This window comes from Balaenoptera acutorostrata, chromosome 1 (genome assembly GCF_949987535.1).
Source record: "Balaenoptera acutorostrata chromosome 1, mBalAcu1.1, whole genome shotgun sequence".
NCBI lineage: Eukaryota > Metazoa > Chordata > Mammalia > Artiodactyla > Balaenopteridae > Balaenoptera > Balaenoptera acutorostrata.
Genome location: NC_080064.1, coordinates 130,138,262 through 130,160,656, shown reverse-complemented (window position 1 = coordinate 130,160,656; position 22,395 = coordinate 130,138,262). Strand labels below are relative to the sequence as shown.

The window sequence follows — 22,395 nt, the reverse complement described above, 5'->3', positions numbered from 1 at the left end:
TTTAAGACTTAAAACAAGGTTCAGTTAGTCTTTGTAAAAGGCATTTGTAGAAAATTTGAAGAAAAGAATTTATGTTGTGAAACTTTATAAGTAATTGCATAGTTCTTCTCCTCTCACGTAAATATCCTAGGAGTTTGAGAAGAGATTGTAACGGAGCAGGACCCTCTGGAGCCTTCCTGAGGCAGACACTTCCCCCATAATCCTCTGCTTTAGCTCCTCTCTGAAGTACCTGGATACTAGTATCCTGTGCACATTTCCTGAGTTGTTTTACAGAAGTGTAACAAGTCATTTCTCTCTGTCTTTAGGAAATGGAGTTATTTTTTCCTTCGAGTGGAGTTTGTGGGCCAGCAAACACTGCTAAAGTTACCGATTGTACTACTTGTTGCATTGTTAAGCCCCATGCCATCAGCGAAGGTAAGTGCTGCTGTGTTGACTACAATATAGCCAGTACATTTTGCTAATAGGAGCTTATTTTGTTAATGTTTGTTTTTTCTTGATACATTTTATATATAGAAATTAAAGTATAATTTTAATATTTCCATTCATGTTTTTTGAAGGCACATGAATAAAGGTGACATAATATGAGGGCAAATTCTGTCTGAACCTATACCTTTCTCTTTGTATCTGAGCATTTCTAAAAGGTGTTCCTTGGGTTGCTGATTATGGTCATGCTCATCCTTGATTCCTTGACTTTTACTCTGCCTCCTCTCCTCCCAACCACATAACTGTGATTCACTTAATTCACTTAAACAGCACTCCTAATCTAAAACAGTATCTACCATATCTGCAGTATGCGCTTTCTGAGAAAGCTATAGAAACTTCTTTTGGTTCTCTGTATCTGAAACAAAGTTCTTTGACTGATGTGTGTGTGTGTGTGTGTGTGTGTGTGTGTGTGAGAGAGAGAGAGAGAGAGAGAGAGAGAGAGAGAGAGAGAGAGAGAGTTTGTACGTTTTTTCTTCATTTTCCTTCATCTGTTTGTTTTAGTCTGCTCAGTGTATTTTTGTCAGCCATCCCAAATCCTTTTGGAAATGAGATGGGGTATAATTTAAAAGATCATCCTTAAAAAACTAGAATATACTAAATAATAGATGAATGAATGGATTTTTAAAAATTTCGTTTTCTAAATATTATATGGGTTTAAATAATTTTTAGTCTTTAAAGATTAAAACTATATTTCATATACCCATATTTGATATATAACAGTAGAGGCATATGAGTTAAAGTGTAAGAAATTTTTGTTAAATCTAGTCAGATGGCAGAATACTTTATTTAAACTTTGATATTTCAAGGCATTTTTTCCTTTTTTTTTTTAAACCTCAATTTTAGGAATGCTTTAAAACCATTCTGAAATGTGTAATTAACCCAATTCAGCTTAAACTGTGGTTACAATTAAATACAGTTTGAAGTTTCATGTTGAATTTATGATTAGCTTTACTTGGCCCCCTTTCAATTACTGGTTTATGTTTCTTTTTCTGTAATGATCTGATTTCCTGGTATATTTAATTTCACCTGTGGTCTAGAAAAAGAGATTTTTAAAAGAGGAGTTATGAAGAGAGCAGCTGAAATGGAACAGGGAATGTTATCTTCTATTGATTGTCCACTCCCCCAAAGAAGGCCTGAATGGCTTGTTGATTAAGCAAGACTGAGTTTACTGCCTACTGCAGTAAGGAGATCACACCTGGATGGAGTCTCAGTGGACTTCACAATGGAGAGGTCATGGGCAGATATTGTAGAATTTCAGGTGTGACCTTGAGATATGTAAGGTGGGTCTGTCAGTGCAGTGATATGATTGAAATGGGGCAAAATTTATGACATAATAGTTTAGAATTAGTAGAAACAGTGAGGCAAGGATTTTAACCAAGTCTTAAAAGTATGCAACTGTTTGATGAGTGAGTTATTTGCCCAGTTGAGGGAATATTGTGAAAAGGGAACTGTTTGAATAGACTATTGTTGAGATAAATGGACTTTTGGGAGGTTCCTGAAGTGAACAATGAAGTTATTTAATGATTTACAGCTTTATCTTTGTGGGTAATAATTTCTTGGCACAAATGATAATGTCATGTGGATGTAGGCGGCCTTAATTCTTAGTCCTTTAGTTAATTTACATGGATGCGGTGATTCACTTCTGACTTCTAAGAGAGCTAGAAAAAAAGAGCTTAGTTTGTGGAATAGATGGTGGAAGAAAATAATAGGATATACTAGGGTATTTGCAGTCTTTTTACATATGTAGATTGAAATATATTTTGTCATTTGGGGACTCAGGTTTTAAAAGGGAAGAAAAACACGGTGAATTTTTCTGTTTTTTTTCTGATTTAAAAATTATGCAATGTGTTTGTTTTTGATGTCCTTAGTATTATTTATATGTAGTTAGTTTAATTCCATTGATAAAATGAATTATTTTTACTCTGAAATCAGGCTGTGTAGGTTTGTATTCTGGCTCCGCTACTTACTAGCCATGAGGATATTGGATAAATTACTTAACCCCTTTGTACCTTGTTTTCTCCTCTATAAGATGAGAATAATAGTATACCTTCTTCACAAGGTTTAAATGCACTTAATGTAATGGTTAGATGACTAAATGATTAAATGTAGAGATTAATGTCCTAAGCAGTGCCCAGCACTTACTTAAGTGCTACATAAGTGTTAGACATTATTACTATTATGATTACTGCTCTATTACTACTACCACTACGACTAATATCATTATCTTTTAATTTTTAACTAAAGGTGAATGACTCCTTAGAAACAAAGCAATAGTTTAAAATACTAACAAAATCCATCATCCATCAACCACAGAAAGAAAGAAAATCCCTATTAGTGTGTAAGGAACAAAATACTTTATTTTTCTTAAAGTCTGGGTCTAACTTAAGCCCATGAAGTAGGATCATTGCTTCCATCTAGTCGATTCAGCAGCTATCAGCAATTACATATTCTGATCGTCCATTACGGTTGGCACTGGGCAGGAGGTGGTAGCCAAATCTGGGAGAGCTGCTTTTGCCCTTGTAATGGCCAAAAAATTAGCCTTTTGAAGTATTAGAACCCTGAAGTTTTGTTGGAAATTTTCCTTTCTTATAACAGATTTCTGCATTAAACGATTTTACTGCATTGTACGATTTTAGTTTCCTCCTCAGTAAAATGAGTCACGATGGTTTAAAAAGTTTCCTCTCAGCCTTTAAACCCAGATATTCTATTATTCTGTGAAACTGTATTGAAAATTCTTATAAAAGAAAGTTTTATAAAAGAAAGTCCTAGATCAGGGGATCAGCAGACTATAGCCATTGGGCTAAGTTGGGCATTCTGCCTGGTTTTATAAATAAAGTTTTACTGGAACACAGCCATACTCGTTTATGGATTATCTATGGCTGCTTTTATTGCTACAATAGTAGGGTTGAGTAGTTGTGACAGATACAGTAAAACTTGAAAAGCCTAAAACATTAACTGTCTGACCCTTTACAGAAAGTTTCCTGACCTCTGTTATAGAGTGTATATTTTAAAATTGGTTCTGCCTAAATTTTAGCATATGTACTTAACTCTAAATTTTATTAATAAAATTTAAACTTGTTCACTCTGTCCAAATTTTTCCAAAGACGAAGACTTTAGAATGCTTTAAGCAGCCACTGAAATCTTTTCCCATCTTCCAAGTTATTGCTGTGAGAATGTTCTTCTTTTTTAATTTTAAATAACTTTATTGATGTATAATTTATATAACATAAAATGCACACATTCTAATTGTACATTTCTGGCACCGTAATACAGTGTCTAAAACTCTTAGAGTTAAGAAGTCCTTCTTAATGGATAAACTTGGTCCTGGTTGATGTCTCCTTGCAGACATTAGAGGATGAGTAGTTTTGATTGTTTGAATGTTACTGTGTGAAAGCAGGAGGATTGAATAGATTTATTCCAGGCTTAATTGTGTGCCTTTATGATTATAGTTTTTTTTTTAATCAATGACAAAGCAATGAGAAATCACGGTGTCTTTTATTGTTGGAAGACAGGGCTTGCTCTTCACACCTGACTGGAATAAAGAAACATCTGTTGCTAGGCAGCCAAAGCACTAGCACCTAGCAACTGTGATGTGTGCATCAGGAATCTTAGGCTCTCTTCAGAGCCTAGTGAAGTGTAGTACAAGCAAAAGATCTATCTATACTCAAATGTCTGAATTAGAAGAAACAAGAATATAGATAAAAGAATGGCAGAGAGTTCAGTGAAAATCCTACTGTACCTGGCAAGGATGATCATAGTATATAATATTTGGAATGACTGTTATAATTCTATGGCTTGACACTAATTATGTGGCCTTGAAGACATTCCTTGACCTCCTAAAGCTTCATTTTTTTGATCTGCAAAATGGAGGTGACAGAACCTACGTCATAAATAAGTTAATACATGTGATGCACTTGGAATAATTTGCGTAGTAGGTATACAATAAAGTGTTAGCTATTAACAGTAGCAGTTTTAGAGATTATATCACATGACACATTTTTTAAAAACCTGAAGTAGTTGTGTTTTAGTTATCTATTGCTTTATAACAACCATCACCAAACTTAGTTCCTTAAAAATGGTTTCTCACAATTCTGTGTATTACCTGGGCTCAGTTGGGAATTCTCCTGTGGTATACCTGGGGTCACTTGGGTGGCTTCATTCAGCTGGGAGCTCTGCTGGAACTGAAATGTACAAGATAGTTTCTCATCCTTCAGAGACTTTTTCCACATGGCATCTCACCATTCAGTAGTCTATCCTAAGCTTCTTTGTGGCATGGTTGCTGGCTTCCAAAAGGAGCATTCCAAGATAATCTTCAGTGTGCAAGTGCTAATCAAGCCTCTGCTTGCATCATTATGAGAGGAATTACACAAAGGCATGAATACCAGGGATCATGATTCACTGGGGACCGCCAATGTAGCAGTTTCCCTCAAGTGGTATAAAGCATCCTAAGACCTTAACATGGTAGGAATGTGGTACTCGAACCCAAACCAGTGGTGGTGTGTAATTGGTATGCTAGACACTGCTTCTCAAACTTTAGTGTGCGCCAGAACCACTTGGGGGACTTTTAAAATGCATATATCTGGGCCCTAACTTCAGAACTTAGTTTAGTAAGTCTGGACTAGAGCCCAGAAATAAGCATTAAAATAGTCTCCCCAGGTTGTCCTGATGAACACCTAATGTCCAGTTTGAGAACCATTTATCAGAAATTTTGCGGACCGGGAACACCCTGCATTTCTTCTGGTGATCTGCCTTTATCAGAAGCTGGCCTTAGGAAATTTTATACCAAGTGGAAGATTCCTAGCTTGTTCTCTGTGGCAGGTTAATAGCAACCATGGGGAAGGTTAAGGAAGAGTCACCTTTTGGTTTTCAGTTATTTGTATGACTCTACAGGGGTAGTTCCCTGTGCTAGATTTCAGGTTGGTGAGAATTTCTTGGAGTGATGGAAAATTTGGGTATCCAGGGAACTCTGCTTTACCAAAGTAGCATCTCAAATACTTGTTTATTTCTATTTAGCAGTTGTTTAGCAAAAGTAACAGAAAAGTTTATCTGTGGCTAGGCAGTCCTTAGATTGACATTTCTCTCTAGTGAGATTAGAATGAAACCCATTTTCACTGAAGGAGCGCTAGAAGCAGTGTAACATTAAGGAAAGTGACTTCTAAGATCTCTCAGAAGTCTTAGTGTAGTTGTAAGCTTTGATAACTTTAGGACTATAAATGCAACAAACTTAGTAAATATCATTACAAAATTAATTTAAATTTCCTTTATAGTTATTCCATTTTTTGTATTTTGAATAATAAAGTTTTTGTTTTGCTAAATATTTAAAAAAGAAATTTATATAATTAACTTTCAAATCATATTTTATTATACATTTGTAGCATTTATACTTCTAAGTTACTGCACTAAGACTTGTGGGACATCCTATATATATATTACTTGAGGGATGATGTTTATTGGCAGAAGGATTATTTTATTTGAAAATAAGTTGGAAACTTCATTTTCCCATTCCTTTTTTCCAACTTTTTTGTATATTAGGATTCAGGAGTCACCTTTCAGGGAATGATGTTATTGAAGCAACTTGACACATTTGCCTTTGAGATATTGATCTGTTGACCTGTTAGATTCTAGATATGCACAGAGTCTTTGAGGAGGAACAGGATCAATGCAAGGTTAAATGCAGAACTTGGATGACAAAATACCACTCCGCTTGCCTATTTTTCACATATGTGACTATTAGAGGACCGTGTAATTTTAGATGTCATAACTAATGCTGAGCATGGCTAGAAATGGTCTAGACTTGAGGAAAACCTGTCTCAAAGAGTTTGCAAAGACAGTGTGTTCCCATTCTTCTGCCTTGGAGGAATCTCTGGTACTGGTTTATGTATCTCCTCCTAACTCCTCCTCTGCAGAAATGCCCATGTAATTGCACAATGACAGAAGGAAGACAGGACTTGCTTCCACTAGGCTGTGGTTCTGCTCTTCCGGCTGATTCCTTCCTCCAGCCCAGGAGCCGGACCCATCTCTGTGGAGCTGGGGTCCAGGGATTCAGGCCACATCGTGTTACTTTATCAGGAAATATTTAAAAACTGAAAAGCCACATGATCTCGTGTGGTAAGACTTTGAAAGATGATTCATGTTACATGACGGATTATAAATGCTGAAATTCTGACAGTATGATTGCAGTTGATTCTTATGAGGAAGAAAAAAGGCACATATCTAAAGAAAAGATGGTACCTTACAAAGGTGGAAAGCTTGGGTTTCCAAATGACATGTTAAAAGACGGGAGCAGTAGATACTTATGAAAAAATGCTGAAGGCACATGATTGCTGTAATTACTTTTTGAGTTGTTTAATAAATAGTACCCTGCTTTTCTACTTATTCGCACATCTTTCCTACTCTAGAAAGTCTGTGGTTCAAAGGTCTTGCTTGTTTTGGTGGTTAGTTCATTTGTAACCTGTTACCACCTTACATCGACTATACCTCTGTGTATGGTGGCTTGTGTGTGCCAAGTGGGAAGTTATTTCTCCACAGCCATTTTCATGGTGATCATCATGGAATAGCTTAGTTATCAAAGGACTGGTTTGCAATGTCTCTTCAGGGTAATCTTAAGGATATTCTTTCATTATTGAAGTATAGTTTATTTACAGTGTTGTGTTTCTGGTGTACAGCAAAGTGATTCAGTTTTATATATATATATATATATATATATATATATACATATATATACATATATATGTATGTATGTATATATATATATATATATATATACATATATATACATATATATGTATGTATGTATATATATATATAAAATTAAGGATTTTAGTTTAAGCAGATTGGAGAGAGCTCAGATGTGCTTGAAGTGTATCTTGAGATTTTTGGTATTGATTTATGCCCAGATTCTCTACTCTTTATTTTTATTCTTTAGAGTATCCTGGATTTGAGGGCAGGCAAACTTTAAGCCAAATCTTACTTAAGCATTAGGCTGAGTCAGAAGATGAAATTTCCAGTATGAGTTTTATGGTGTTTGGCTTTGTATGATGATAGTTTTCATTTAACCTGATTGCTATTAGTTAATGTGATTCAAAACACATGCCTCAAATTCTTAACAAGTATAGTGTGAGGATAAATTGGGTAATATATATAAAACCAATTTGAGATCTTTAGGAAAAGTCATCACTCTAAGGAAAAGTTCTTACATTGATACATAATTAAAGTTGAATGTTTGCTTTAGGAACTGTGTTCTTTAGGCATTGAAAATACCAGAATGCTCCTTTTTTTTTTTTTTTTTTTTTTTTTTTTTTAATTTATGGCTGTGTTGGGTCTTCGTTTCTGTGCGAGGGCTTTCTCTAGTTGCGGCAAGGGGGGGCCACTCTTCATCGCGGTGCGCGGGCGGGCCTCTCAGTATCGTGGCCTCTCTTGTTGCGGAGCACAGGCTCCAGACGCGCAGGCTCAGTAACTGTGGCTCACGGGCCCAGTTGCTCCGCGGCATGTGGGATCTTCCTAGACCAGGGCTCGAACCCGTGTCCCCTGCATTGGCAGGCAGATTCTCAACCACTGCGCCACCGGGGAAGCCCCAGAATGCTCCTTTTAAGGAATAGACATCAAAGAGATACAGAGGTGGGTCATGCTGAGTTTTAGCCAGGAATTTGTCTTGTTAACGTTTATTGGAATTTCTCTTGTATTAACAGAAGTAATATGCATTACAGAAAATATAGGAATACAGAAAAATGTTTGTTTTAAAAGTCACTTCTACCATTCAGAGATTCTGTTTACAATGTGGCATGTTCTTCCTTCTCTGTCAAACAGCTGAACACAACAATATGGATGAATTTCACAATCTTGAAGTTGAACAAAATAAGACATAGAAAGTTAGAAGCCATATGATGCTATTCATAAGTTCAAATATAGGCAAAAGTCAACTATGTTTTTCAAGAATGCATATGTAGGTAGTAAAGAAAAAAGAAGTACATGGAAAAGGTTATCCCAAAGTCAGGTAGTCTCTGAGAGGAGAGAGGGTGATGATTGGAGAGGCACACCCAGAGGGCTTCTAGGGTCCTGGCAGTGTTCTTATTTTTTTTTTTTTTTAACTGAGTGGCGGTTACCATATATGTTCACTTTAATATTATAAAACAGAGCATATCTGTTATATATTTTACCATAAAACATATACATTTTATATTTTACAGTAAATATTTAGAAATTGGGCAAGGCATAGGATAGATGGTATAGTATGTTCTTATTTCCTTAAAAACAAAAAGGCCATATCCATATATTTGTACATATGTTGAATATTTCTAGAAGAATATATAAGAAATTACTGACAGTGATTTCCCCTAAGAAGAAAGACTGAGATTCTGGGATGGGAGGGAGATTTACTTTCACCATATACCCTTCTACTTCCATTTTGCATGTTTTCCAATGAGGAATGCTCTTAAAAATGATGTGAGACAGGGTAGGGGAAATTAAGACCAAAAAGTCAAAACTTGAGAATTTAATACCTTTATGACTTCCTTTTTAAGATGATGCAGGTTTGGAGCAGAGGGATTAAGGAAGAATTGAACTGAAAATTAAAATCATAAGCTTTTCAGATAACATTCCCCTTTTTCATGGCCAGGAGGATGGTTATTGTGATATTCTGTTGTCCTCAGAGATCTTGCTCCCGGTCACGGTTCTCGAACTTTAGTAAGCATCCAGATCACTGGATCCGAATTGTTAAAATACAGATTCCTGGGCTATACCTTCAGAGTGTCTGACTCGGTACATCTGCATTTCTAATAAGTTCCCAGCTCAGGACAATGCTGCTTATGCAGGGATCACATTTTGAGAACCACTAGATGGCAAAGCTTCCCCCTACATAAGGACATGCTGGAAAATAGAACGAAAATGGAGGCCCATACCCAGTGCATATAGTATGTGCTTCCAGCAGACAAGGAGTAAGAGTTATATAAAATTCGTGGCCCATGTTGTGGCATTACGTCTGTTTTTAAGCCTGTGAGTGGCAACGTAGGTCTTGCCAGCCGAGGAAATCAGAGCCATTTAAAATCAACAGAAGAAACCATGTTCTTGTAGTAAGATGTCTAAATTTGTGATCTCCTTAACTGTGACTTTGGATAACTGGAATAAAGAAAATAAATGTTCATAATTTTGAAAACTGTGCAAAAGACAAGCTTTGAGAACCTTTTTCTTTATATGTCTTAAAAAAAAGGATACAAAACAACAGAGCCAATTTTAAGAAAGGGAAAAGATTTACTTTGTTTTGTTCACGTTAGAGTTTATGGATCCATGGTTTTGATTTACTTTTTCAGTCTTTTTCATTGTGCTTGCCTATAAAAGTAACAGATTTCCACTGATGAGTTATAACATGTATAGCACTTGTATAATTCATGAAAATCTCCTGCAAACATAAAGTCAACTTCCAGTGGGACTTGTGCTTACTCCACCCTCCAGAAGAGGGGCTGGCCTATTTTAAGATTAGGAAGGATCTCCCCCTACCTAGAAGTTGGCAGTATCCTGTGCCGTAAAAACATAACATTGCTTTGTGATTGTGTGATTAACTTGTTTTCCGTGGTAACCTGGCATTAACTTTGGACTTCTGATGACCTATTTGCCTAATACTAAATTTTCAGTTTCTCCCCTGTCAACCTGGTACCCTATTATGTTTTTCTTGGACTGTCCTTGTTTTAAAATTGTGCTCTTATTTTAGCCATGCTAGCTGTTCTTGGCTTCCTTTGCTATGCTGAGCCCATCCTTGTCTTCCCAGTAAGGAGGGGTTATTGATGGCCTTTTCCTGGAGATTTTAGATCCTGTGGGTCTTCTCTGTTGCTCCTGCGTTGGTGTGGAGCCTGCCTTTACTATTTTCTACTCACTTAATTACGTTATGATGAATTTTAATATACCAAGTTACCATATTGTGGGTACATCTGTAAAGCTATATTGGTTACTCTTTTTATTGCTTTGTAAGGAATTACAGATTGTGGTTGTTAGGACATTGGTAAGGGAAATGTGCATTTTAGATCTGGGTGTATGGTGCAAGTGCAGAATCAGAAATGCTATTAGATGAATTAGGTCTATATTTTATAAGCCTACTTGCTACTGGAATAAATTATGATCAGCTAATGAATTAATTTGAGATCTTTTAAGACTTAAGTGCCTTACTAGCTCTCAATTTAACAATTCTGCTGAATCCAAACTCTCATCTGCAGTTGATTTAATGTGATTCTACAATATTTTTGCTTACTAGCCAGCAAAAAATAATAACAGACATTTGAAGCCAAACTGATCTGTGGGTTTATCTTTTCATTGGATTAAAAATTACTGGAAGATTGTCAGTGAAGTGGTATTGCCTAGTAACATATTGCTGTCTAGGAAACAGAAAGCTTTTCCACCTGGCTTTTATGCCTAAATTGATTTGTTATGCATGTTTGCTAGGATTAGTACTAAATTCCTTCTGTTGAATTCAGTAATGCTTGTGATTTCTTTTGTATTTTGGCGTTGAAAATTAAACTCTTAAACTCTTATAATTTCTAGCTTTAACTTGGCTTTACACTAATTACATTTTAAGGAAACACCAGCCCTATTTTTTAGTTAAAATGTCTTTTATTTCATTAGATTTAAATTTTAAAAGAAATCAGATTTCTCCAATTTGATTTAAATTGGTTATTAATATTAAACACATCTGTTTATGTATCAGTTTTGTTAGTTCATGCATTCTTGGCTGTATCAAGATTAAAACTTTTCTTTCACAGATCCTACCCAAGTAAAATGCAAGATTTCTTTTTGACACTTTTTTATCCGCCATTTTTATATCTCACCCACCCCTATATTAGTATCAGTATTGTGGAGCGTATCATCCAGGTTGTGATGAGTTGTCTTGTACAACAGACTAGCTGCTTTTTTTTTTTTTTTAATTGGAGTACAGTTGATTTACAAAGTTATGTTAGTTTCAGGTGTACAGCAAAGTGAATCAGCCATACATATACATATATCCACTTTCTTCTAGACTCCATTCCCATATAGGTCACTACAGAGAGCCAAATAAAGTTCCCTGTGTTATACAGTAGGTTCTCATTAGTTATCTTTTATATATAGTGGTGTGTATATGTCAATCCCAATCTCCCAATTTATGTCTCCCCTCTTTCCCCCTTGATAACCATTAGTTTATTTTCTACATCTGTGACTCAATTTCTGTTTTGTACATAAGTTCATTTGTACCATTTTTTAAGATTCCACGTATAAGTGATATCATATGATATTTGTCTTCTTCTGACTTCTCTGACAATGTCTAGGTCCATCCATGTTGCTGCAAATGACATTATTTTATTATATATGTACCACATCTTCTTTATCCATTCCTCTGTTGATGGACATAGTCCATGTCTTGGCTATTGTAAATAGTGCTGCAATGAACATTGGGGTGCGTGTATCTTTTTGAATTATGGTTTTCTCCAGGTATATGCCCAGGAGTGGGATTGCTGGATCATATGGTAGCTCTATTTTTAGTTTTTTAAGGAACCTCCATACTGTTCTCCACAGTGGCTGTACCAATTTACATTCCCATCAATATCACCTCTCACCAGTCAGAATGCCATCATCAAAAAATCTACAAACAATAAATGCTGGAGAGGGTGTGGAGAAAAGGGAACTCTCCTACACTGGCTGCTTCTTTAATGTTGAGTTTTGTAAGTTGTTTTGCTCACCAAAATGTCCTTTTCATGGGCACTCATTTCTATGAATAAGATCTTGTTTTCGTCTGTTTATACCTTATTATTGCAAGGAGTAAGTTTAACATTCATAGTAAAGGTGTTTTTCAGGTTTTTCCACAGTATAAGGGTGGGTTCATTGGCTGCAAGGTTGCTTTCAAGTGTACAGTTTACTGTAGAGTATAGATATTATAATATCAAGGGAAGATATCACAACTCCAGGAAAGACCTTAACATCAGAATAAGTTATTTCTACAGAAAATATTTTTTGGTGGCAAAATTGAAACTACTAGATTATTAAATGTGAAAACCAATTTTGTCATAATTTTGAAGAATATTGTCCATTTACCTTGTTAACAACTTAACTTTGCTCTTAACTATTTTATCTCTATAAAACAGTCTTCTAGAACTACTAACGAATAGTAAAATGATCAATTGTTTCCTTTCTTTTTTCCTTCAAATTTGTTAAGCTTCAGAATGGTAAGAAGGAAGGAAACCTTAAATTGAAAAATCAGTAAGTTGGGTGATGATCTTCTGAACAATCCAAAATTTACTAGATATAAATTCTATATTCTTCTGTTACTGGTTTTACATTATATATTCAGAAGATCAAAAAAGATAAGTAACACACATAAATAAATGTATTTTTTGTATATTGTAGGAGAGGCAAACTCTTACCCTCCTAGTTTTTTTGGCTGGGCATGAGAATTAAATTGACATGAGACAGATAGATCAACAGGAGAAGAGCATACAAACTTATGGAATACAAGTTTTACATGATACAGGAGCCTTCATAAGGAAATGAAGACCCAAAGAAATAGAGAAAACCTACTTGCTTTTATATTAGGTTGAAAGCAAAAGAGAGACAATTGTGCCTATTATGGAGAAGTGACTAAACTATGTGGGGAGGTTAAAGGAAGATAAGAATTATTTTAACAAGGTCTGTTTGTATAGAGTTCTCTTGATCTCAGCTTCTTATCCTTAGTGATGAGAATGCTACTTTTCTTCTGGCATAGGGAGGACAACTTTCTTATGGGAATTTCCTCTCACTTTTAAGAGAAGGAAGGAAGGTCAGTATTTTTCTTGTATTTGCTGTCTTTAAAGTGCCTTAAGTCAAAATAGTATACCAGAGCAACATATTTTGGGGTGGTATGTTCTGAACTCTTTAATATACATGAATTATTTAATTGAATGATCTATACAAACCAATTAAATATTTTGCCTATTTTATTGTAATCTAACAATCTCAGATCATCAGGGGCAAGCAGAACTGTGTTTTTAAAATTCAGTTCTGTTACTTACTAGCTATTTGGGCATGTTGTTTAACCTTTTAGTAGAGAAGGTAAACATCTATAAAATGAACATTATAATAGTACTTTCTTCATAGGGCTCTTCAGAGGATTGCAGGAATAATATGACTAGCATGTACAATACACATGAGAGAGAAGACGAGCTGTTCTTCCTAAATTTGTTCTTCTACAGTGTAGGCTTGTTTCTGATATGTGACTGTCCTGTCAGAGACTGTATTTCCTAACTTTCCTTGTACGGCCATGTCACTGGGTTTATTGGAAAGGCTATCTCTCTTTCATTGAATTGCTCTTGCACCTTTATCAAAAATCAGCAGGGCATATTCATTTTTGGTTTTCTCTTCTGTTCCATTGATCTATATGTGTGCCACTCTGCCAGTACTACACAGTCTTGATTACTATAGCTACATAATAAGTCAGGAAATTGGGTAGATTGACTTCTCCTACTTTTTTTTGGAAATTGTTTGTTATTCTATTTCGTTTATTTTTCCTTGTAATATTAAAATAATCTTGTCTAGGGAGTTCCCTGGTGGCCTAGTGGTTAGGATTCTGGGCTTTCACTGCAGGGGCCTGGGTTCAGTTCCTGGTTGGGGAACTGAGATCCCTCAAGCCACGCAGCACAGCCAAAAAAAAAAAAGAAAAAAGAAAGTCTTGTCTATATTTACAAAATATCTTGCTGGGATTTTGATAGGAATTGTGCCAAACCCATTTATCAATTTGAGGACAACTGACATCTGTACTATGTTAATTTCCAAATCATGGACACTATATGACTCTCCGTTTATTTAGGTCTTCCATCCAGCATTTTGTAGTTTTCATATACAACTCCTGTGCAAGTTCTGTTATATTAACACCTAGTAATTTTTTTTCTTTTTGAGCTATTATAAATGGTATTATAGTTTTAATTTCAGTGTCCACTTATTTATTTCTAATATATGGATATATAATTGATTTTTGTATGTTTATCTTATGTCCTGCAACCTTGCTGAAATCTGTCATTAGTTCTAGAATATATTTTGTAGTTTATTTTCTTTTTTTAGATAATTATGTCATATGCAAATGAAGAGATATATATTTCTTCCATTCTGATATGCTTGCCCCTTCCCTTCCCATTTTCCTTTCCCTTTCCTTCCCCTCTCCCCTCCAATCTCCTCCCCTTTCCTCCCTTCCCTTCCTCTCACCTTCTCTTCTTCTTGCCTTATTGCAGGAGCTTGAACTTCCAGCACTGTATTAAATAAGAGCAATGAGAATGGACATTCTTGTCTTTCATTGTTAGGCATAATGTTAGCTGTAGTGGTTTTGTTGTTGTTGTTTTGTTTTTGTTTTTGTAGATGCTCTTTATGAAGTTCAGGAAGTTCCCATCTATTCCTGTTTTCTTCTAAGAGTTTTGATCATGAATGGGTGTTGAATTTTTTTGAATGTTTTTTCTGCATCAATTGATATGATTGTGTGATTTTTCTTCCTTAGCCTTTTAATATAGCAGATGACATTGATATATTTTTTTTCAACACTTGTTGTCCAAAAGAATTATAGTTCTTTTTATATATTGCTGAGTTCTATTTGCTAACATTTTGTTAAGGATTTTGCACCTGTATTCATGAGGGTTATTGATGTGTGTTTTATTTTTGTACTCTGATTTTGATATTAAGGTAATACTAGTTTTTTAAAATGAATTGGAATTATCCTATTTATATAAATTTATATTGCACTTTTTAAACCTAACATTGTATTTTGAATTTTTTCTGCACAATTAGATAAACTTTGAAAACATAATTTTAAAGTCTGAATAATAGTCAGTTATAGGAATATACTTTTCTTTATCTTTTTCTTGTTTTATTATTTATAATTAAAAATTTTATTATTAATAATTCTGTGGTTAACATTTTCCTATATAAATCCTTGTGAACACCTAAGTTATCCCTAGAATAATTTCAAGAAATTCTTACATCAAATAAAAACATTTTAAAGTTTTTAATAAATCCCAATTTATCCTCCAGAAAGAGGATAACAATTAAATATTTCCACAGCTGCATGTCTATGAGACTATCTGCTTCATTATATTCTTTTTTTAAAAATAAATTTATTTTTAAATTTATTTTTGGCTGCATTGGGTCTTCATTGCTGTGCGTGGGCTTTTTCTAGTTGCAGTGAGCGGGGGCTACTCTTTGTTGCAGTGCACGGCGTCTCATTGTGGTGGCTTCTCGTTGCGGAGCAGGGGCTCTAGGCACGTGGGCTTTAGTAATTGTGGCATGTGGCCTCAGTAGCTGTGGCACATGGGCTTAGTTGCTCCATGGCATGTGGGATCTTCCCAGACTAGGGATCGAACCCATGTCCCTTGCATTGGCAGGCGGATTCTTAACCACTGTGCCACCAGGGAAGTCCCTGCTTCATTATATTCTAACTTCCAAATACTATTGTTTGATTTAGTATGGTTTATTCTGATATTCTTATTATATGGTATTTATTCTTATTATATGGTTTTTATTCTTGTGCCACTCAACACTGTCCCAATCATTCTTTAGGAGAGTATTTGTAAATCTCCAAGATTTTGAATTTTGCTGTTAACCTTTATGGAAATTTTCTCATTTTATTATACGTTGGTCAAATTATATGGCCAATATAATTTCTACTTATTGTAGTTATGTAGATGGTATGTTTAGAATGTGCTTAATTTTTTAAAAACTGCAGTATTCTCATTAATATTTTTATTGAGTCTGTAAGAACTTGAGATGGTATTTTTTGATTTCTCTTTTACTTCTAATATTCTTTTTCTTTATAAATATGTTATGTGATGCATTTTATGTATATAGACTTGTGATATTCTAGTTTTAACTTATTTATTTATTTATTTTTGGCTGCTTTGGTTCTTCGTTGCTGTGCGTGGCGAGCGGGGGTTACTCTTCGTTGAGGTGCACAGGCTTCTCATTGTGATGGCTTCTCTTGTTGTGCAGCACGGGCTCTAGGCGCGCAGGCTTCAGTAGTTGTGGCACCTGGGCTCAGTAGTTGTGGCTCGTGGGCTCTAGAGTGCAGGCTCAATAGTGGTGGCACACGGGTTTAGTTGCTCCATGGCATGTGGGGTCTTCCTGGACCAGGGCTCGAACCCGTGTCCCCTGCATTGGCAGGCGGATTCTTAACCACTGTGCCACCAGGGAAGCCCTAGTTTTAACTTTTTTTTTTTTTTAATTTTATTAATTAATTAATTAATTTATTTATTTTTGGCCGTGTTGGGTCCTCATTGCTGGCTCTAGAGCACAGGCTCAGTAGACGTGGCACACGGGCTTAGTTGCTCCGCGGCATGTGGGATCTTCCCAGACTGGGGCTCGAACCCGTGCCCCCTGCATTGGCAGGCGGATTCTTAACCATTGTGCCACCAGGGAAGCGCCCCCCTAGTTTTAACTTTTTTATCCTAAGAACTTTTTCTCCTAATTTTCATTTTGTCCGTTGGTAACATTACTATGCCTTTGGTGTTTTGGTTTTGCTTGCTATATCATTATCATTAAATTTTCACCTTTAATTAATTTTACTTTCTATGTCATATAAATAGAACATAAATAGAACATAGTTGGGCTTTAGCATTTCACTCAAACTGAGACTATATATATATTTTTTTTTAAATTTTATTACAGTATAGTTGATTTACAATGTTGTATTAGTTTCAAGTGTACAGCAGAGTGAATCAGTTATACATATACATGTATCCACTCTGTTTTAGATTCTTTTCCCATGTAGGCCATTAAAGAGTATTGAGTAGAGTTCCTTGTGCTGTACAGTAGGTTATTAGTTATATATTTTAAAAAATTTTTTGGCCATGCTGCAAAGCATGTGGGATCTTAGTTCCCTGACCCAGGGATCAAAGCTGCGCCCCCTGCAGTGGAAGTGCGGAGTCTTAACCACTGGACTGCCAGGGAAGTTCCTAGTTACCTATTTTATATATAGTACTATATATAAAATAGAGACTATCTTTAAATGGGGGTTTATCAACTGATTGATCCTACATTTGCCATCTTATTTTTTGATTTTTTATTTCAAAAAACATTTTTTTACATCTTTGTGCATATGTGCCAGTGTTTCTTGTTTTTGTTTTTTTATTTTCTTAATTATTATTATTTATTTTATTTTTGACTGCATTGGGTCTTTGTTGCCGTGCGCGGGCTTTCTCTAGTTACGGCAAGCCGGGTCTACTCTTTGTTGTGGGGTGCGGGCTTCTCATTGTGGTGGCTTCTCTTGTTGCGGAGCACGGGCTCTAGGCATGTGGGCTTCAGTAGTTGTGGCACATGGGCTCAGTAGTTGTGGCTCACGGGTTCTAGAGCGCAGGCTCAGTAGTTGTGGTACATGGGCTTAGTTGCTCCGCGGCATGTGGGATCTTCCTGGACCAGGGCTCGAACCCGTGTCCCCTGCATTGGCAGGCGGATTCTCAACCACTGGACCACCAGGGAAGTCCCTATTTCAAAAATCTGATGTAATATATAATATAAAGTGTTACCTTGTCATTTTTCCCCTTGGGGGGGGTTTTACAGGCAAACTTTCTGTTTCAAATTCTGCTTAAAGTTTTACATATTCCTTATGAATCCACAGAAATTGTTCCACTGATGCACATGCTCATCTACTAAGACAGGGCTCGAGCGCTCTACAAAGTTCACCTCAAATATTTCTAGGAGTCTGTAGTGGGAGAGAGAGGCCTTGCTTTGTCAAGTGCTGTGTAAGGACCTCCTTCTTCCTTCTTTTCTTGCTCTGCTTCCCCTAATTTGTATCGCGATGTTTGCCAGGCACTGCTGGCTTAGACAACAGTGGCTTTCCTTCTCCTGAGGACCGGTGGGTTTGCCAGGCCCTGTTGTGCCTGTAGCTGGGTATTTCCCTGACCCTGTTACCTGCTTCTCATCAGTCATTGCAGCCATTTCATTTGGTGTGACCTGGGCACTAGCATTAGCCTTCTTGCGGCGTACCGGTGACACAATATTCTCTTTGAAACGAGACATGTAAAATGCTTGCATTTTAACAGTACGGCTAAAAATTAAATTCGTGCTCATTCTATAAGCAAAGCTATGCATCCTAACTCAGGCTATTCTTGGCTCTAGTACTACTCTACTGCTGCTATCATTAGCTAATAGTGCTGTTGTGTGCCCCTGGCTGTTCTAAGAATTTTACATATACAGACACATTACATCTTCATAAAAACCCTATGAGGTAAGTATTACCATCTTTTACAAACGAGGAAAGAAACTGAGACCATAGAGAGGTTAGGCTGAGATAGGCAAAGGAGAAGGCTCTTCAGACTGGATTATTTACCAGCCCTTACATCTGTGGCCTGGAGAGTAAATTGACACACTTGATCCCTGGCCAAATATATCATATGTAGTCATTGTTGATGGTCTTCCTGTCTGTGCCACACTGTGAGAGGTTTTACTCCTCTTTGGCAGCTGTAAAGAAAGAGAGAACAACTCGTTTTCAACTCTAGGTTATTATGAGCAATATAATCCTATTTCAACTCATAAGGGCTGCCTTTCAGTCTAAGTGGCCTTCTTTGCAGGGATGACGATAGGTAACAGAGCCAAATCAAGGCAGATCTGTTAACATTGATTCATTTACCCTGACCAGATACAGGTCAGAGGGAGAAAAAAATGGATTCTCAAAAATATATACTGTACTTCAATTTATGTATTTATTTAAAACTGGAAAAAAATCCCATCTTTTTATTTCCATCTTAAATTTAAGCCAGATTTTCACAGTAACTCTTGGGAGAAGCTTTTCCCAATCCCCAAGACTCTCATAATGTTGCTGCATTAATACCTAAAAAAGCCTTAGACATTATATTAGCACCTCATTATACCTGCTTGGGTGACCTAGGGTACCTTATGTGGTACCTGTGCATCCATCCTGGAGCATATAAGCCTGGTGCCCATTTGTTTTCTTCCAAGTGGTGCAAACCATGTGATGTTATGTGATTTAAATTGTGTGAAAACCTTTACTGTCCTTTTCATCTTATTGATACCAGTGAGTGTTAAAAAAGTGCCTGTTTCATTCCATTGCCTTGCAATTTTGTTTCCATTATTTGGTGCAAGTTTATTTTTATTTAAAATGTTAAGTCTGCTATTTCTAAAAATACTGTTTGAACTTCAATGTACCTGAATATTTTATTGTCAGTTACTTTTCTTCCACTCTCCAATCATGATCATTTTATGAACTTTATAGACAGAAAGAGAGATCTTCTAATCCCAGTTTTTGATCATTTGGCTATGCATAGGATTTTTTTCTGGGATATTTGCTGATTGTAATTCTTTTATCAGAATCAACACCCATCAGAATACCACAGCTTTCAAAAAGTACTGTTTCTTCTTTCTCCACCCTTTCTTCTACAACCTTTCTTTCTCAGGGTACAGTGTGTCACCTCCTATATAAAAATCCTACATAAAAAGGGGGGCTTAATGAGGACACTGTTGGTACAACTGATTGAAACCCAACTTAAATTCCCTATTTGTCTTACTTTAGGGCTGGAAGAATAGGGGTCTAGCTAGGCTTAGGGAGACTTGTTCAACATCCTTGTTCTCTCTGGCTTTCATATGTGCTTCTCTTTGACTATCAATTTCATGCTCGCAGATTAGCTTTTCACAGCACCTTGAGAGAGAGGTTGGGTTTCCAGCAATGCAAGGCTCATATACTTAGAAACACACTGGAAAGAACTTTTTTTTTGTTTTTTTCCCCCTGTTCTAGCTTAAAAAATTCCAGGGAAGGGCTCTGATTGGCTTGTGTCAATTCTAGGCCCATTCCTGGGTGAATTATTTTGCCTAGGGAGCAGAGTGCTATGATTGACCTTGTTTAGGTCTGGTGTACACCTTTTGACCATTGGCTGAGGCCCATGGTTATAGGGTCATATAAGAAGATGGCAACTCCCTTTCCAGTCAAATGGTTTAGTTTTCCTAAAGGAGGATGAGGGCTCCTAATTCCAGAAGAAGCAAGAGGTTTTAGACAGACAAAGTAATCAATGTCTGATACTGATGATTGGATACAGGGTGGCCACTTATTAAAAAGGCTTTAGAACAATTCAGGTAAAAGGTATCAGGATATGAACTGAGTATGTGAAAGAGTGGAGATGGAGAGGTGATTTGACATTCAAAACATTTAGGTAGCATTCATGGAGTTCTAAGCAAACTATTAAAAAACAAATTAACTATGCAAACACCAGCCCAATAAAATAAGCCATCTGCTTTGTTCGACCCTTTTGAACATGTTTGCTGTGGGGCATGCAATTTTACTTTTTCTTTTGCTACTTCATTTACATAGTTATTGTCATTTGTTCAGTCATCTGAACATTTTTTGTCTAGAACAAAGTAAAGGATTATGGTTATTGACACTTTGTCATTTCAAGCTGTTAAACACAGAACAGGTTTCTTAAATGCCTCTCTGTCCTGCCTCTGCACATAACCAACTGAATATAAAAGAAGCAGTATCCTTGACTCAGGTCTGACTGTTCTTGGCACAATGTCAGTGCTGCTTGGACTATAAATTTTATTGGTTTATTTGTGAATAGAATTATTCTGTTCAAATGTTACATCCCACAAGGCATAGTTTAATATGATTATAGATTTAGAATAGATATAGATTGTAGATTTCTCTTTGCATTGGTTAATGCATAGGACTAAATATTACTTTCATATCTAGATCAGGATTCTTTTTTTTTTTTTTGGATCAGGATTCTTATGTAATCATGTAAAATATTTTCTTTATTATAATAAATAAGACCTCTTTTAGGCATCCTTGAGATCAAATCTCATAAGTACTAAGAATTTATTTGCCTTTAAAATATGTTGACATTTGGACTGATGGTGCCGAAGCAACGGTGGGTAAAACTGGTGCCTTAGCACAAATCAGGATAGTGGCAACAGACTGTACTAGTAGTTAGTGTGTTTTTAACCATCTTGCATTTGCAGAAAAAAAGCCACTTTCACTTAAGAGTGTCCTTGATGAAACAATAACAATGATTAATTTTATTAATTTTTTACCCTCAAGTCAAAATATTTTTAATATTGTGTGAAGAAATGGGAAGTATACATAAAGCACTTTTTTTGTTTGTTTTGTTTAAATCTCACTCCAAATGAGGATGTTTCTTTTCTTTTCTTTTTTTTTTTTTAATTGGGCTTTGCAGAATTTTTTTTTTTTAATTTTATTTATTTATTTATTTATGGCTGTGTTGGGTCTTCGTTTCTGTGCGAGGGCTTTCTCTAGTTGCGGCAAGTGGGGGCCACTCTTCATCGCGGTGCGCGAGCCTCTCACTATCACGGCCTCTCTTGCTGCGGAGCACAGGCTCCAGACACGCAGGCTCAGCAATTGTGGCTCACGGGCCCAGTTGCTCCGCGGCATGTGGGATCCTCCCAGACCAGGGCTCGAACCCGTGTCCCCTGCATTGGCAGGCAAATTCTCAACCACTGCGCCACCAGGGAAGCCCCCATAAAGCACTTTTGATGCATACTGAAATATAATGCTATCTTTAGGAAAAGCACATGTACAGTTGTTTGAGTTGTGAGCTCAGCTAAATGCCTTTTTCATAGAATACCATTTTTACTTGAAAGAATGACTCACAAACTGTGGTCATTCAGATATGGATATTTGGCTGGCATTTTCTTTAAAATAAGCCTATCATTTAAAAGAAAGAACACCTGACAGTAGTTGTTGCCCAAGAAAAAAATCCAAAAGAAGATAAAATTACAAATAAAAATTAGAGTTAAGAACTTGGAAAACTGTATGCACCACCTTGAACTCAACAGCTTTCCAATACTTAGATTATTCTGATGAAATTGGTGGTATTTAACAAATGGGATTTTTTTTTTCTTTTGATGTGGTATAATAGAGAGTCATCATTTGGAAGGTCTGCATAACTCAGTGAATTAATATTTTCCAAATGATCAGTGTGT

At 36.1% G+C, this 22,395-nt stretch overlaps 1 protein-coding gene across 4 annotated transcripts in view; it reads left to right on the top strand.

The window, feature by feature from the left end:
• The window catches only part of NME7 (NME/NM23 family member 7), a 247,760-nt gene that overhangs the window by 75,188 nt on the left and 150,177 nt on the right, over positions 1 to 22,395 (top strand). For all 4 annotated transcript variants that reach the window (XM_007172481.2, XM_007172480.3, XM_057549368.1 and 1 more), the window contains one exon: positions 306 to 414. In XM_007172481.2, coding sequence (XP_007172543.1) covers positions 306 to 414 — 109 coding nt within the window. The remainder of the gene's footprint in view (positions 1 to 305; positions 415 to 22,395) is intronic.